This window comes from Musca autumnalis, unplaced genomic scaffold (assembly GCF_047663935.1).
Source record: "Musca autumnalis isolate F117 unplaced genomic scaffold, ASM4766393v1 scaffold_1, whole genome shotgun sequence".
Lineage (NCBI taxonomy): Eukaryota > Metazoa > Arthropoda > Insecta > Diptera > Muscidae > Musca > Musca autumnalis.
Genome location: NW_027411644.1, coordinates 216,196,331 through 216,212,890, shown reverse-complemented (window position 1 = coordinate 216,212,890; position 16,560 = coordinate 216,196,331). Strand labels below are relative to the sequence as shown.

At 34.7% G+C, this 16,560-nt stretch overlaps 3 protein-coding genes and 1 long non-coding RNA gene across 4 annotated transcripts; 2 read left to right on the top strand and 2 right to left on the bottom strand.

Annotated features, from left to right (window-relative positions):
* The first annotated feature begins 4,749 nt into the window (after nt 1–4,749).
* Nucleotides 4,750–6,213, top strand: LOC141391085 (uncharacterized). The gene is made up of 4 exons (XM_073964005.1): nt 4,750–4,982; nt 5,043–5,194; nt 5,249–5,512; nt 5,572–6,213. The coding sequence occupies exons 1-3, from the start codon at nt 4,864–4,866 to the stop codon at nt 5,461–5,463; spliced, it is 486 nt and encodes a 161-aa protein (XP_073820106.1). The 5' UTR covers nt 4,750–4,863; the 3' UTR covers nt 5,464–5,512; nt 5,572–6,213.
* LOC141391086 (uncharacterized) lies at nt 6,111–8,477 on the bottom strand. Its single transcript, XR_012409553.1, has 2 exons — nt 7,095–8,477; nt 6,111–7,038 (listed from the first exon to the last, which is right to left on the bottom strand). It is a non-coding gene; the product is annotated as an uncharacterized lncRNA (long non-coding RNA).
* Nucleotides 8,478–11,359: 2,882 nt separating this feature from the next.
* On the top strand, nt 11,360–13,341 carry LOC141389097 (tRNA (guanine(10)-N(2))-methyltransferase TRMT11). Its single transcript, XM_073960148.1, has 6 exons — nt 11,360–11,579; nt 11,652–11,714; nt 11,776–12,168; nt 12,227–12,629; nt 12,692–12,890; nt 12,962–13,341. Exons 1-6 carry the CDS (start codon nt 11,502–11,504, stop codon nt 13,320–13,322), a joined length of 1,497 nt encoding a protein of 498 aa, XP_073816249.1. The 5' UTR covers nt 11,360–11,501; the 3' UTR covers nt 13,323–13,341.
* A 508-nt stretch (nt 13,342–13,849) lies between these two features.
* Lipt2 (Lipoyl(octanoyl) transferase 2) lies at nt 13,850–15,113 on the bottom strand. The gene is made up of 2 exons (XM_073960149.1): nt 14,627–15,113; nt 13,850–14,492 (listed from the first exon to the last, which is right to left on the bottom strand). The coding sequence occupies exons 1-2, from the start codon at nt 14,818–14,820 to the stop codon at nt 13,922–13,924; spliced, it is 765 nt and encodes a 254-aa protein (XP_073816250.1). The 5' UTR covers nt 14,821–15,113; the 3' UTR covers nt 13,850–13,921.
* Between the last annotated feature and the right edge of the window lie 1,447 nt (nt 15,114–16,560).

Genomic DNA, 16,560 nt, shown 5'->3' with positions numbered 1-16,560 from the left:
ATTCACACCAAATAAATTATTGGATTATTAATTTTTGCTGAGAGATCAAACACTTGTAGTACGTTTATATAACCTGTAGTGCGATTTTCTAGAGGACTCGACACATAAGAAGCAAGAATGCTATGCTTCTTATGTGTCGAGGCCTTAACTCATTTTTTGAGTTACCCACAAATATCGGTAAATTTAAAATGACTATAATTTCTGTAATTAACGATATTTCTTGGTAAGTTAGCGACCAATGAAAAGTAGTTGTTAAGTTCTACCGATAGCAAGAGTGCTGTCAAATTCTATTTGAACTTTTTTTTATAAGTTTGCGTTTAATGTTTTTGTCGCTAACTCAAAAAATAAGTTACAGAATTCCACTACTGTAGTGCGATTCTGTGACTCTCTACCGATGGAATTAACGACACAAGTCGATAGTTAGCAATATTTGTCGGTAAGTGCAATTCTGTATACAAATTTTACCGATTTTTTGTCGGTAATTATAGAAAATCATCTGTCAGTTACCGACGAAACAAAGGAGTCGTTATTTTAACCAAAAAATAAAAAAAGCTATGAAAATCACATTTTTAAGAAATGGAGTTATAATATATTTGATTGCAAATAATAAGGTAGGCAGATATACATATTTTTTTACACATAACAAAAAGAAAATTCTGCGACTTATGGAGGATACTTTCGATCTAATCGCTCTATCACACCATATGTTTTTCGCAAGTATTACTCAGCTGAAGTGCGATTCTCTAACTCATTTTTTGAGTTACCGACAAAAATCGGTAAAATTAAAACGCAAAATTATGAGTGAAAAATTCAAATAGAAGTTGACAACGCACATGCTATCGGTAGAACTTTTCGACTGCTTTTTATTCGTCGCTATCTTACCGAAAAACATCGGTAATTACCGAAATTATAAAAAAATAATTACCAAAATCAAAAAATGAGTTAGAGAATCGCACTATTGAGGCTCAATTCTCGTTCTATGAAAATTTGAAATGAAAACTTTTATAAAGGAAATAAATGTCAAATGAAAAATTTTATAAAGAAAATATTTTTCATTTGGGGCTGGATTCTTGTTCTATGAAAATTTGAAATGAAAAATATTTCCTTTATAATTTTTTTCATTTGACAGTTTTCTCCTTTATAAAAGTTTTCATTTCACATTTTCATAGAAACAAAATTGAGCCCCTGGCCTGTAAACTCAAAGTGACAACATACATGTCAAAAACCATATGGTATCGTATAGGCCTAAGTGATATGATCTAATGACTCTTTACAAATTGGACATGGAAACATTTTATGAAATAATGGATAAAATCGGGGGTCATTTGGAAACCTTCAGAATTGCAGAAAAATTCCTAATGTAAATACCCAGCAAACCAATCGTACCGACATCTTAACGAAATCGGAACAAAATTCGGACGATACGTCCGATGTCTGATCCGAAATCGTAACGATATGTTAACGAAAGTTGTATGAAGTGGTTGAAATAATTTCGGAACGAAATTTCGGAGCGACATCGTATCGATTTCGATCCGATTTCTTAACGAAATTTGAAGAAAATCATTGGGAAATTCGGAAAGGAAATTTCTTTCCGACATTAGTTCCGAAATCGAAACGAAATCGGTACAAAATCTAAACTATTTCCGCTCCGAAAAATCATTTAGAAATCGGAACGAAATCTGAACGACGTTGCTTCCGAAATTGTTCAGACGTGTCGGACATCCGACATTTGTTTTTCACATTTTTGTAGTCATTATGCATTTTTATGACTTTTGTGACTAATAATAGACTAACAATATTGAATGTGATAAATGCTCTGTTCCAGAACATGCAAGAAGCTACTATTTTTTACTACGATGAAATTTTTTCCTTTATGTTATCGGGAAAAATAGTAAAAATTTGTAGATTCTTGCAATTCTGGAACAGACCAAAAGTTCAATACATTTATTAGGTCTGTTCGTAGCTTCTTGTAAACGACTAAGGTCTTTTGCATTGTACTTTACTAACTACACTAAACGGAACGATTGTAGCTATGTTCCAGAACTAAAAAGTTTTTACAATTTTTACCACTTTTACACATTTTGCGTTCCCGTACACAAAATTTGTATGAAAATCGTTTACGACTTTTACAACTTTTACGACTTTTACCACTTTATAAAGTACGGGAACATGCCATGTATTTGCCCCCGAAGAACTTTTAAGCGGGGTACACACGATCAGGTTTGGCTGACAGCCAGAAAGCCAGCCACTTATGCATCGAGGCCTTAAGTCCAATTTACATATGCACATTAAATGATTTCGTTTTACGAAATCCTAGAAACAAATGAAGTGTATTTAATTCTGTTTTTTGCGTCATTTGCTTACGCACACAATCGCACATACAATAACACATACACACGCACACAATAATTTTAATTCCGAAAAATAAGAATTTCACAACACTAATATTTACCAAATAACTTGACTTAATTCAAAATTGAAAAAATTTAATTTTTGCAAGTTTTTTAAACATTTATTTACACTTTTGTCATCGTTTGAGTATTTTTGTTTTTCTACAACACACACAAACAAATAAAGACATCATAAAACAGTTGCATTTTTTGGTAGTTTATGACGAAAAAGCAGCGTTGCGTATAATAGAATGGTGTTTTCGTGCGTTATTTAGAATAAATGACGCAGCTATCGTCATTTAATTTTGTATGGTAAATGACACAAAATGTTGCCTGTTTTAAATTTCGGAGCGACATCGTATCGATTTCGATCCGATTTCTTAACGAAATTTGAAGAAAATCATTGGGAAATTCGGAAAGGAAATTTCTTTCCGACATTAGTTCCGAAATCGAAACGAAATCGGTACAAAATCTAAACTATTTCCGCTCCGAAAAATCATTTAGAAATCGGAACGAAATCTGAACGACGTTGCTTCCGAAATTGTTCAGACGTGTCGGACATCCGACATTTGTTTTTCACATTTTTGTAGTCATTATGCATTTTTATGACTTTTGTGACTAATAATAGACTAACAATATTGAATGTGATAAATGCTCTGTTCCAGAACATGCAAGAAGCTACTATTTTTTACTACGATGAAATTTTTTCCTTTATGTTATCGGGAAAAATAGTAAAAATTTGTAGATTCTTGCAATTCTGGAACAGACCAAAAGTTCAATACATTTATTAGGTCTGTTCGTAGCTTCTTGTAAACGACTAAGGTCTTTTGCATTGTACTTTACTAACTACACTAAACGGAACGATTGTAGCTATGTTCCAGAACTAAAAAGTTTTTACAATTTTTACCACTTTTACACATTTTGCGTTCCCGTACACAAAATTTGTATGAAAATCGTTTACGACTTTTACAACTTTTACGACTTTTACCACTTTATAAAGTACGGGAACATGCCATGTATTTGCCCCCGAAGAACTTTTAAGCGGGGTACACACGATCAGGTTTGGCTGACAGCCAGAAAGCCAGCCACTTATGCATCGAGGCCTTAAGTCCAATTTACATATGCACATTAAATGATTTCGTTTTACGAAATCCTAGAAACAAATGAAGTGTATTTAATTCTGTTTTTTGCGTCATTTGCTTACGCACACAATCGCACATACAATAACACATACACACGCACACAATAATTTTAATTCCGAAAAATAAGAATTTCACAACACTAATATTTACCAAATAACTTGACTTAATTCAAAATTGAAAAAATTTAATTTTTGCAAGTTTTTTAAACATTTATTTACACTTTTGTCATCGTTTGAGTATTTTTGTTTTTCTACAACACACACAAACAAATAAAGAAATCATAAAACAGTTGCATTTTTTGGTAGTTTATGACGAAAAAGCAGCGTTGCGTATAATAGAATGGTGTTTTCGTGCGTTATTTAGAATAAATGACGCAGCTATCGTCATTTAATTTTGTATGGTAAATGACACAAAATGTTGCCTGTTTTAGCAAATAAATGACGAAATAGCTCTAAATGACGAAAAAGTTGCTAATGTAAATTGGACATTAATTACTTTATATTAGGAAAATTTCCTCGCGGCAATGTTCAGTTTGAAGGATAGAGAGGTGAGGCATATGGTAACCCTTTCCCCCATTATTATAAGTCTTCTTTTGCTATAGTTTGGATTTACCGAACAGATTTAAAGTGTTCCGGTTAACTTAAAGCTAATAGTGATGATTGAATTTCAAGCAGGAGCTTCTTGGCATTCACTTTCAATGTAAAAATTGTATTTTTAATGCCTCCAAATTGGTTTATTTTTCGTTTTCAAATCCATCAAATGCTTGGTTTACATTTACGAAATCCACTCGAATTTAACTATCAAATCCGTAGGTTAAACGTCAAATGAAATCCAGATGTGATTTCATTTGACGTTTGAGCTATGGAATTGACAGTTGAAATCGAGTGGATTTCGTAAATGTAAACTTAGCAAAATAGTTAAATGACACATATATGGTCTGTTCCCGTACTTTATAAAGTGGTAAAAGTCGTAAACGGTTTTCATATAAATTTTGTGTACGGGAACGCAAAATTTGTAAAAGTGGTAAAAATTGTAAAAACTTTTTAGTTCTGGAACACAGCTATAATACAGGCATGTCACAGATTCCGATCGGAATGGTTTCAATTCCGTAATTTCATTTCGATCGTTTTTGTTTTAGCTTCTTCAGATTCCGATCGATTTGGTGAATTTCGGAATTCTCATTATTTAGCATAAATGTGGCAACATTAGACGAAAAAGAATCAAAACAAAAACCATATGATTAGAAAACACTGTAGAAGCGGGCATTGCGAAAAATATTTTGTTTAAAAAAAGTTTTGTTTTTGTGCGAAAATAAAGTTAATTTTTACAAAATGCCTGGTGTATCTATATTTTCTGTAATTGAGGCGCAAAGTAATCAACATAACAATGAAAAAATACGCCGGAGAAATTTGAGAGATGCTTCGGATCTTTTGTCCTATCCCAATGCAGTGTGAGTATTTTTGTAACTACTTTAGTTTTATCTTATAAATAAAAATAACTCTTCTTTTAGTTTTACAAGTTATTTCCGATTGAATAAAGAAGCTTTTATTTTGGTATTGGACCAAATAAGTCAGCATCTTCCACGTTCATCTATACCCCCAATATTACAATTGTCGACCACACTTCGCTTTTTGGCAACGGGTGCTTTTCAAGGTGTAATAGGTAAGAATAACATATCCCCTTCCACTTCATTTTATTAACTTTACAAAATTACAGGTAAGGACTTTGACGTTTCAGTGGGAAGAAGCACAGTTTCCACAATCCTATGGCGAGTTTTGTATGCAATGGAAAATGAAATTTGCCCACAGTGGATACAATTGCGAAAGTCAACAAATGAAAAGCGTGATTCCAAAACGCATTTTTTCCAAAAATGCCGAATTCCTGGAGTAGTAGGATGCATTGATGGCACTAAACAAGCCACGAGAAGATGAATCGCTTTATCTTAATAAAAAGGGTACATTTAGCCTTAACGTTATGATTGTAAGTATTTTGGTTTAAACTCATGCACCTAGATATTAATTATTACAATTTCTTTATAGATTTGCGATTATAGAATGAAAGTGCTTGCTGTGGATGCTTCCAGGCCTGGTTCTTGTCACGATTCATTTATATGGAATATGAGTAATGCCAGGGATTACTTTTTAAACCAATATAACCAGGGGGATACGAATTCTAGGTTGCTCGGGGATTCTGGCTATGGATTGGAGCCTTTCCTACTTACTCCATATAAAGATGTTGCTGCCGGAACCACAGCACATAAATTTAATAAATGCCATGCATCCGGTCGCAACATTATTGAAAGGACAATTGGCGTCATTAAAAGCCGATTTCGGTGTTTACTTGGAACATTATTATATACACCCCAAAAAGTGGTTACCATCACGAATGTTTGTTGTGCCCTCAATAACATATGCAGGGAATTGAATGTGGACTGGGAGGAAGGTCCCATAATTGAAGAAGGCATTGATGATGACGTAAGCGTAGATGATGAGGAAGAGGCATCCCAAAGAAATATGTTCAATGTCGCCAAAAGACTTAGGGACAACATCGCTGCGGGATTAAATAAAACATTTAATAGTTTATAACGACTGAATTCATTTTTTATTTAAATATTATTATTATTAACACTAGTTTTAATCCATGAATGAACTTTTTGGAATTAAATATTTTTACTTAGAAAACTTAAAGTATTTGTACTATAGATTTGCGGAGATCAAGGAATGATTATTGTTGTTTCGCCTTTTCTTGTTCGATATGAAGCCTTAGTCTTTCAACTTGGAGTAACTTCATTTTTAGCTCATTTTTTTCCTTTAAACTTTTATTGACTTCATAATCATTTAGCTGTCTAGCTTTATAATGATCTTGTAAAATATTGCACAGCCTCTCTAGCTTTTCATTTTGTATTTTCATTTCTATTCGCTGTTCTTCCATTACATTAAGGATTTGTCCTAATTTTGTATTTTTCTCATCGTTCGGGTTAGGTGACGGCGTGCGAGAATGGCACATCAAGGTGGTATCCAAATTATTGTTTTCTTTGTTTCCTGAGCTTACTCTTTTTAAGCCCTTTGAAGTGGATGGTGTCTCGTCGAGCGTCTTATTCTCACTTTCATCTTCTAACTCGTTTAAAAACGCATCCACATCCGCTACTCCAAAAGTTTTTGCTCCCTCAATACCATCAACACTTTTATGGAGGCCACACAATATTGCAATTGATTCTTCAATTTCACTTAGCACGTATTTGTTGAAAGACCAACCCCAGTTTTTGCATTCTCCTTTTTGTTGTGGCACAATTTTTTTTAACGTATATTTTCCAGTCTGTCCAAGTCTTTTTCCATCCGTTGCAATCTTTGGTAGGTGGCCCCGAGGAATTTAGTTTTTCAGTAAGTTGTGACCAATTTGTTTCTGCAACAACTCGATCACCTTTGACATAGCCCCTGGCAAGGTCCTGATGGCTCTCCATAAAATCTATAAAGATTTTTTCTTGTGCCGAATTCCTGTGCTTGCCCCTAAAATATTAAACATTAATTAATACATCAAAATTACATGATTTGAAAATACTTACATTTTGCACGAAACTCCTTGTTTGAGTTATTTTTTGTTTTTTTTTTATACCCTCAGCCTTTAGGCTATGGAGGGTATATACACTTTGATACGATGAAAATGTGCCTCATCGAAATAATGGTTTTAGACCCCAAGTATGTTTGGACGAAATGTGTTTCAGACAATTTGGAGTCGATCTAGCAATGTCCGTCCGTCTGTCTGCCTGTCCTGCTGGCTGGAGCGCACGATAACTCTCGAACGGATGAACCGATTCAGTTCAAATTTTGGCTTTCGTAATATTTTGCCTAAACTTAGTTTAAGTTCGAAGATGGGCTATATCGGTCCAGTCCTTCCGGCACCTCCCCCACAAAAGTTCGAAAATGTTCGGAAAATTTGTGCGCACGATAACTCTTGAAGGGGTAACCGATTTGATTCATACTTTGCCCATCGTGAAATATATACTAGACTTAGATGTGGTTCCAATATGGACTCAATCAGTCTACTCCTTCTGGTACCTCCCACACAAAATTTCGGATAAGTTCAGTTTAGGACCTGCTCTCGAATCGTTTTGATTTTTGTTTTAGCAACTTCTATTCACCGCCCCCTACACGACGGTAAAAGTTTCATCAGGGGCAAGTCCATAATTCCTGAGAAAATAGCCTGAAAGTTGCAAAAAAAACCATGAGACCGTGTGAGGTGGTTGTAGCGCAAGATAACTCTCGAACGGATCTGACGATTCGGTCCAAAATTTGGCCTTAGTAATATTTTGTCCAAACATAGTTTAAGTTCGAAGATAAGCCATATCGGTCCACTCCTTCAGGTACCTCCCCCACAAAATTTCAAAAATGTTCGGAAAAATTGTTCGTACGGTAACTTTTGAAGGGAGTGTCCGAATTGGTCCATACTTTACACATCTTAATATATGTACCAGATATAGATCAGGTTCAAATATGGACTATATTTGTCCACTTCATCCAGTACCTCCCAAACAAAATTTCGGATTAGTTCACTTTAAGACCTGCTATCGAATCACTTTAATTTTTGTTGAAGCAACTTGCATTCGCTGCCTAAATTATGATGATAAAATTTTTTCAGGGGCAAATCCACACTTCTTAAGCAAACAGCCCGAAGGGAGTAAAACCACCCTAATGGCACCATATGTAGTGGCTGGAGATCGACTTCCATAATGGTCAATGTCGATCCATTCCTTAAAGTATTTCCCCCGCAAAACTTCTGCTCTTTAATCTAATCAACATTTTTGTCGGTTCATACCTCCAAATATTTTAAAACCCCCTAAATACATACGTTTTTTTGGGAAAAAATTGTTTCAATATACGCAGGCTGAGGGTATATCTCTGTCGGCCGAGCCAACTGATACTTTTTTTACTTGTTTTTTGTATCTTCGCTTTATGCTATCATTCGTAATGCCAGATTGTGTAGTTTTTGCAAACAAATAATCTTTGTTTTCACGAAAAAATCATGTGGCAACACTTTGTTAACAAGTGGTTTCGTTGATTGAGAAATAATGACATTTTGCTAAATTTTTAATTAAAATGATTAAAAAAATATGAAAATAAATGTGATTTTGTTAATAAAACAATATTTTTATTATTTTTAAGTGCTTTTGGAGTGTTTTAAAGTGACTTGTTTTCAAAAAAATACAATTCCACTTGAGAAACCAAAAGTGGTTTCATTCCGAAGAAATTTTTCGTTTTTCGTTTTCTGAAGAAGGTAAATTCGGAATCAATTCCACTTTCGATCGGAATTGGTTTCTGTGACATGCCTGATAATGGCCCTTTGTCTCTCAACACCGTATCTCACCGACAAAATGACAATTGCCGCAAGTAAAATTGCCTAAAGCTGGGTACACATTGTAAGTTTTGATTGACAGCTTTGTCGTTGCTTGCTAGTGTGGCCGTTCATTTTTGTCATTCATCATGCAACCGCAAAATGTTTTGTGGTTGCTGGACGGTTTGACAGTTATCGATAATTGCTAAATATCGACATTCAAAACTGACAATATGTGTGGTCGTTTACTCAAAATCTGTACAAATTGTTACTGGATGTTGTTCGTTTACTCTACAGTACACCGATTACAAGAAGTTACTGAACTTGTAAAATTTTTTACAAATTGTTGAGTAAACGAACACACCTAATGTTTACCCAGCTTAGGGCGAAACCTATAACTCTGCGTGTTGCGTGTGCGTTTAAAAAAACAAAAACAAAATACATGTATTTCAAATTGTATTTTGTTTTTGTATTTTTGAACGCACACGCAACACGCAGAGTTATATGTTTCGTCCTTAATGTAAATATGGACTTAATAGGCGTTTACACCGGATAATTTGTCTTAGAATACAACTCTGATTTAAAACACATAAATACATTTGTCGTTTGTCTCCCAGCTGTCCATATTTTTTTCACAGACAGTAGGGTTAACAAATTTTTGACATTTTTGTGAAAAAGAAGTGAGAAGATAATTCAAATGTGTTGAAAACAAAATAATATTTACAAAAACAAAATATGTGAACGGAAAACAAAAAGAGATCGATGATTTTCATTCATAATTTTACAACTGTTTTTGCAGTTGTCTGGACGCCTACGTCACACTGGCAAGTTTTGGGTTTTTGACAATCAGTACATGAACTCAACTGTCCTGTTATGTGTAAACACAGGGTTACAGTACAGTTACACTAGAGTTTTTTGCCGGGTTAACCCACTTCATGAGTATTGATTTGACGTTTGCGCTATGGAATTGACATTTGATACCCAAACCCACTGGGTTAATCCGGTTAAGTGTAACCGGGGTATTAGGATTCTTTCAAATATAGGAACAAAACTACATAACTTGACATGTGGCCATACAACTGTTTATATAGTGATGCATGGTACCATGGTAGAATAAAGTAAAGGTAGGCCACAGCTAACAGCTGATTACAATTTTTTTCTTTTTATGGCCTAATCTGTCAAAAGCAGGGTTGACATTTTGTACAGTTTTTGACATTATGCAATCATAAAGGTAGATGTATCGCTGAATTGTTCCAACAAAAAACTTCTGATGTAACACTATATCTTAAAATTGACAACAAGGACAAAGAATGTGTATTCGCGTGGCAAAATAAAATTGTTGATTTTTTAGCAAAACATACGAATGAACAATTTATCAAATAGTGATATTAATTTAAATTTGTTCCAAAAGTACGGGAATGAATTTTTGTAAAAATTCTGCTGACATTTATCAGCAAATCGGATACCATGTCAAACAAAGTAGAAAATAAGTGAATGACATTTTTCCATTGTCATAAGTTAAGGAAGAACTTTTGCTATTTTTTGAACACTTTTCCAACAAGAATATTTTGGAGCCTAGCTAAAGAAATGTTTTTACACTATATGAGAATTTTAACATATAAAAAGTGAAGCTCTAAGTTCCATATGTTTTTGTAATACGGGTTAGCTATGCAGGTATGTACATCTACCATTATTATTTTACCATGCCATTTGACGTTTTAAGCCATGGCAGCAGGGTGGCATTTCTCAGTGATTTTCATACCTGGCCTACCTCTACTTCATTGTACCATGCATGGTACAATAAAGGAGAGGTAGGCCAGGTATGAAAATCACTGAGAAATGCCACCCTGCACCCATGGCTTAAAACGTCAAATGGCATGGTACAATAATAATGGTAGATGTACCTGCATAGCTATCCCGTATTACAAAAACATATGGAACTTAGAGCTTCACTTTTTATATGTTAAAAGTGCCATATAGTGTAAAAACATTTCTTTAGCTAGGCTCCAGAATATTCTTGTTGGTAAAGTGTTCCAAAAATAGCAAAAGTTCTTCCCAAACTTATGACAGTGAAAAAATGTCATTCACTTATTTTCTACTTCACAAGTTTGGCTAATCTGACATCGTGATTGCTGGCATCCGATTTGCAGATAAATGTCAGCAGAATTTTTACAAAAATTGTAATTTTTACATTCCCGTACTTTTGGAACAAATTTAAATTAATATCAATATTTGATAAAACTTTCATTCGTAAGTTTTGCTAAAAAAAAATCAACAATTTTATTTTGCCACGCGAATACACATTTTTTGTCCTTGTTTTCAATTTTAAGATAAATTGTTACAGCAGAAATTTTTTGTTGGAACAATTCAGCGATACATCTACCTTTATGATTGCATAATGACAAAAACAGTACAAAATGTCAACCCTGCTTTTGACAGATTAGGCCATAAAAAGAAAAAAATTGTAATCAGCTGTGAGCTGTGGCCTACCTTTACTTTATTCTACCATGTATTGATGTATCTGAACATCCCTTGTAAGAGAATGTAAACAAATACATGTGTTCGGCTCGAATTTGTTTGTGTTGCTTCTCTAATTTCGGATTTTTTTTTTTTTGGACATTTTATTTGGAAACACACACCGATGGTTTTAAAAATGACACATAATTGGAGACGTTATATTCTCTGGTTTGCTCAGGAACACGTGGATTTTCGTCAAGCAGTAAGTCCGTCATACCATCAAAAATTAGAATCAGACCGGATTTGAAAACGTTATTTGATTTTACTTTTCCAGGAGTTCAATTCACTGGTAAAACTGTTCAACATAGAGTATCGTAAAATTTCCCCAGATTCCTTGGTAAGCTCTTCAATAAAGTTTTCATTAACATATAAGCAATGTCAGTTCATTTTTTCCGTAGAATCCTTTTTGGATTGTTGATTTCCCCAATGATAGTTCGGCACTGAAAATTGCCTCCAGATCGATCGGCTTAAGAGCTATTTTCGAGCTATGGTCCCATGGAAATAATTACCAAACATTTCACAATCAGCTAAGGAATTATGTTCAGGATAACAAAGAAGCCGTGGAAGGTTATTTTAAGAAAGATTGCAGTTTCAAGATAACTGTGGAAACATATAACAAACATTTTACCCACAAGGAAAAGATAGAAAAAATTGAAACTATGGATTATCTACCCTTAGAGGGTAATGTTGATTTGAAAACACCACAAGTTGAATGGTGGTACATTGAATTTTGGGGTCTAGATCCAACACAAGTACCAGAACAGCCAGAAGATATTTTGTTTGGTAGATGGGTAACTACATGAGGATTATTATTCAATGAGAAATTATAACAATAATTTTGTTTTGCAGCTTTGTGATGGCCAACGTCATTTGATAAAAGAAATGTCCTTGAAAAAACGTAAATTCATTGGCAACACCTCTATGGATGCTCAATTGAGTTTACTCATGGCAAATCAAGCTTTGGTTAAGCCAGGTGACTTGATATTTGATCCATTTGTTGGCACTGGCTCCCTTTTGGTAAGTGCCGCCAAGTTTGGAGGTTACGTTATGGGCGCTGATATAGATTTTATGATGTTGCATGCCCGAGCCCGCCCAAGTCGCATAACACAAAAGGTTCGTGAAAAGGATGAAAGTATTCGGGCAAATTTAAAACAATATGGTTGTGATGATCGTTATATGGATGTTGTTGTGGCAGATTTTTCAAATCCTCTATGGACGGATTCATTGGAATTTGATAGCATTATTACCGATCGTAAGTTTCGGGGCAGATGTTTTCGCTTTATTTTAAATGATCCATGACATTTTTATTTTTAGCTCCCTATGGCATTCGTGAGTCAACAGAAAAAGTCGAAACCAAGACAAACATGAAACAAACCTCCAAAAATCAAGATGTACCGCATTATCCCTCAACGTCGCATTATGCTCTACAGCATTTGTACAAAGATTTGCTTGTATTTGCTGCCAAGCATTTAACCCTTGGTGGTCGTTTAGTATGTTGGTTACCATTTCATAGGTGGGTTGCGTCCTATAACATTATAACCTTAAAAATGCTGACAATATGCTTGTTTTCATTCTCCCTTACAGAGATGATTATACGGATAAGATGATACCACGCCACTCGAACTTGCATTTAATAGCAAATTCGGAACAACCATTGAGTGGTCACACGGCCAGGCGTTTATTAACCTATGAGAAACATTCAGAACCATCAGTTGATCATAATGGCGTAGAGGTAATTGTGGATGAATCGTTAACTTTGGATTTCCGAGAGCGTTATTTTGATAATGCACTTGAAAGTAGAACTGAACGACGCTTGCGTAAAGCAGAACTACGCGAAATCGGCCGTCTGGAGGCATTAAAGCGTGGAAAAATTATTACTGATGGTCGTGAAAAGAAGTGCAATATTAATAAGGCCAGATTTAGTAATACAAATAATGAGAAATAAAATGTTTGCTGTAAGATTACTATTACTTTTCCTTATTATGGTAACTTATCGGATACGTAGCTTCGAGGACATTTCTTTACAACAAATAGGTGCCTAGGAAGATATCGACATTTTTACACATTAACGTAAAGATTTCACATATCGTTTCATTTAATCATTCTAACATTTCTGAAGTTAGTTGTCACTCGTGCTTGGTGAGTCTTGTCAGGTGAACATTTGGGCTGAATTCCTTATCGTCATTTGCTTTACAAATGACTGAAAATAAGCGAAGTATTGTTTCTTAACGCCGTTGTACTTAACAACTAAGAAGCTACGTGTTTCAAAACGTCAAAAATAATAATTTTTAAAGCAGGTAAAAAGCAAACATGTATCATTTTTATTTCTGATACATTTAGTTGAATTTTCGAGGAACAATGAATGAACGTGCAACTGAAATATTTTGACGAAGTTAAACAACACAAAGTAATTGACGATACGGAAGTCAGCCTTGATTTTATACCTACATTTATTCACCTCAAATGTATAAATTTATTGACATCTTTTATTAACAAATATCTTTGGTCTCTTACATTAATTAGCATTTTCTTTTGTATTATTAGCTAACTCTTTAAAGCTCGTTCCAGCAACTCTTTCGAATTATTATTCTCAACATCACACTGAAACACTTTGGCAAATGTTTCAGTTAACTTTTCCGCACACTCATCTATGGAGACATTACGTTTTAGTTCCTCACTCAATGATGTAACGCCTTTTCCCTCGATACCACATGGAATAATATGATCAAACCAGCTTAAATCGGTACAACAATTAAAACCAATACCATGTGTTGTAACATATCTCGAACCGTGGACTCCTATTGCACATATTTTCCTATCATCCACCCATATGCCAGTATCTTTTGTTGTTGTTGCATTCATAATACCCATCTGTCGACATGTTTCTATAACCATTTGTTCAAGTGTAGCTACATACCATCGCATGCTGGGCTTAAATTGCTTTAAATGTAATAGTGGATATGCCACCAGCTGTCCAGGTCCATGAAATGTTATAAGACCTCCTCTATTGGTTTTATGAAATTCTGCACCTAGTTTTCTCAGTCTATCTTCATCTTCTTGTGTATATCCTTTAGTGCGTATTCCAATTGTATAGACCGGTTCAAATTCTTGAAAACTAGAAGGCAAAGGAAACGTAGACACGGTTTACTTTATTTCAAAGGAAATATAAAATGGAGAACTATGGCAATGAAATAGGACAGAAAATGAGGGTAAGTAGTGATTTGGTCCAACATTTGGTAAGTTACTTACATCAAATAATTTTGAAATTCGGTAAATGGTTCATTTGGTTGATTGGTGGTTAGGAATTTTTGTAGCTGCAATCCTTGTTGATAATTGATGCGACCAGCTCTAATAACATTTATTAATGGTTTTAGTTTAACCATTTTAAAATGAAAAGTACAATTCCAAACAGCTTTCCGGGACGAAAGAAACGATCGATCCATTCAAAACAAAAATCATATGATTTCATGAGCTTCTTCTTTTTTACTTAAGCTCTGTTCCAGAACTAAAAAGTTTTTACAATTTTTACCACTTTTACACATTTTGCGTTCCCGTACACAAAATTTATATGAAAATCGTTTACGACTTTTACGACTTTTACCACTTTATAAAGTACGGGAACAGGCCAAAAGAAAGTTTTGACATAACATATTCAAAATTTTACGATGCCACTACCTGGGTAATTGTGCCATGCAATGAACGCAAAACAATTTCCGGAAGGCAACCACTTAGCCATGGTGGAATAACATGGCACAATAAGAAGGTACAGCGCCAAAAACACCTGATTTTCAGACTAGTTGTCAAAATGCATTATTGTGAATAAAATCTCATACAAAATGTAAACAAGCAATTCACAGCACTGCATTATTGTGATCAAATTTGACGTTTGGTATGATTTGATGTAATGCTTGGTTTACATTTACGAAATCCACTCGATTTCAACTGTCAAATCCATAGGTTAAACGTCAAATGAAATCCAGATGAGATTTCATTTGACGTTTGAGCTATGGAATTGACAGTTGAAATCGAGTGGATTTCGTAAATGTAAACTTAGCATAACACCTTCTTATTCCACCATGTGTAACACCTTATTCCACCATGTGGAATAATAAGGTGTAAAGCCAAAAACAGCTGATCTTCATACCAGTTGTCAAAATGCGTTATTGTGAATAAAATCACATACAAAATGTAAACAAGCAATTCACCATAATGCATTATTGTGAGCAAATTTGACGTTTGACATGATTTGATGTAATGCTAAGTTTACATTTACGAAATCCACTCGATTTCAACTGTCAATTCCATAGCTCAAACGTCAAATGAAATCTCATCTGAAATCCATTGGATTTCATTTGACGTTTAACCTATGGATTTGACAGTTGAAATCGAGTGGATTTCGTAAATTTAAACATAGTATAACACCTTCATATTCCACCATGCACTTAAGGCCTGCGTACATAAGCTGCCTCGTCTGATTGCCTTGCTTGCTTCAGATAAAAGAATAAAAAAGAAAAGGGTAACCCAGTTCGAAATTTGCTCGGCCTGCTTTATTCTTTTTTGTTATGTTAGAAGCAGGAAAGCAAGGTAAGCAGGCGAGGCAGCTTATGTACGGAGGCCTTTAACGTACTGCTCTTATGCCCTCGGCACATACGGTCCGTTTTCAGCTTTAAAGCAGTAAACACATCCAACGTTGGAGTAAAGTTTTGTGTCATTTCTAGTAGATGAATAAAAGACAAAGTGCTGCCAAGTTTCAATTTTTCTTTATTCTTCTACCAGAAATGACACAAAACTTTACTCAAACGTTGAATGTGTTTAGGGCTTAAGGCCAATGCATATACGGCGCGTTGCGTTACAACAACCACATGAAAACTTCAAGACCAAACTTGGCATCACTTAGTCCCGGGCCACACTACAGTAATTCCACTGAAATTTCGATATGAAATTATGCGTCTCTAGATCGACGTCCATAGTAGAGTAAAATTATAAAATTGCTGTAGTGGGGAATTCGATTTAAGAACACCTAATTTCATGAAATTTTTTAATGAAATTCGCGCTAGTGTGGACCGAGACTTACACATTTTTCATGTGGTTGTTGTTTTCAACGCGTCGCACAACGGACCGTATGTATTTGGCCCATTAAGGCCTCTGCACATACGGCGCGTTGAGCGTCGCGTTACAACAAC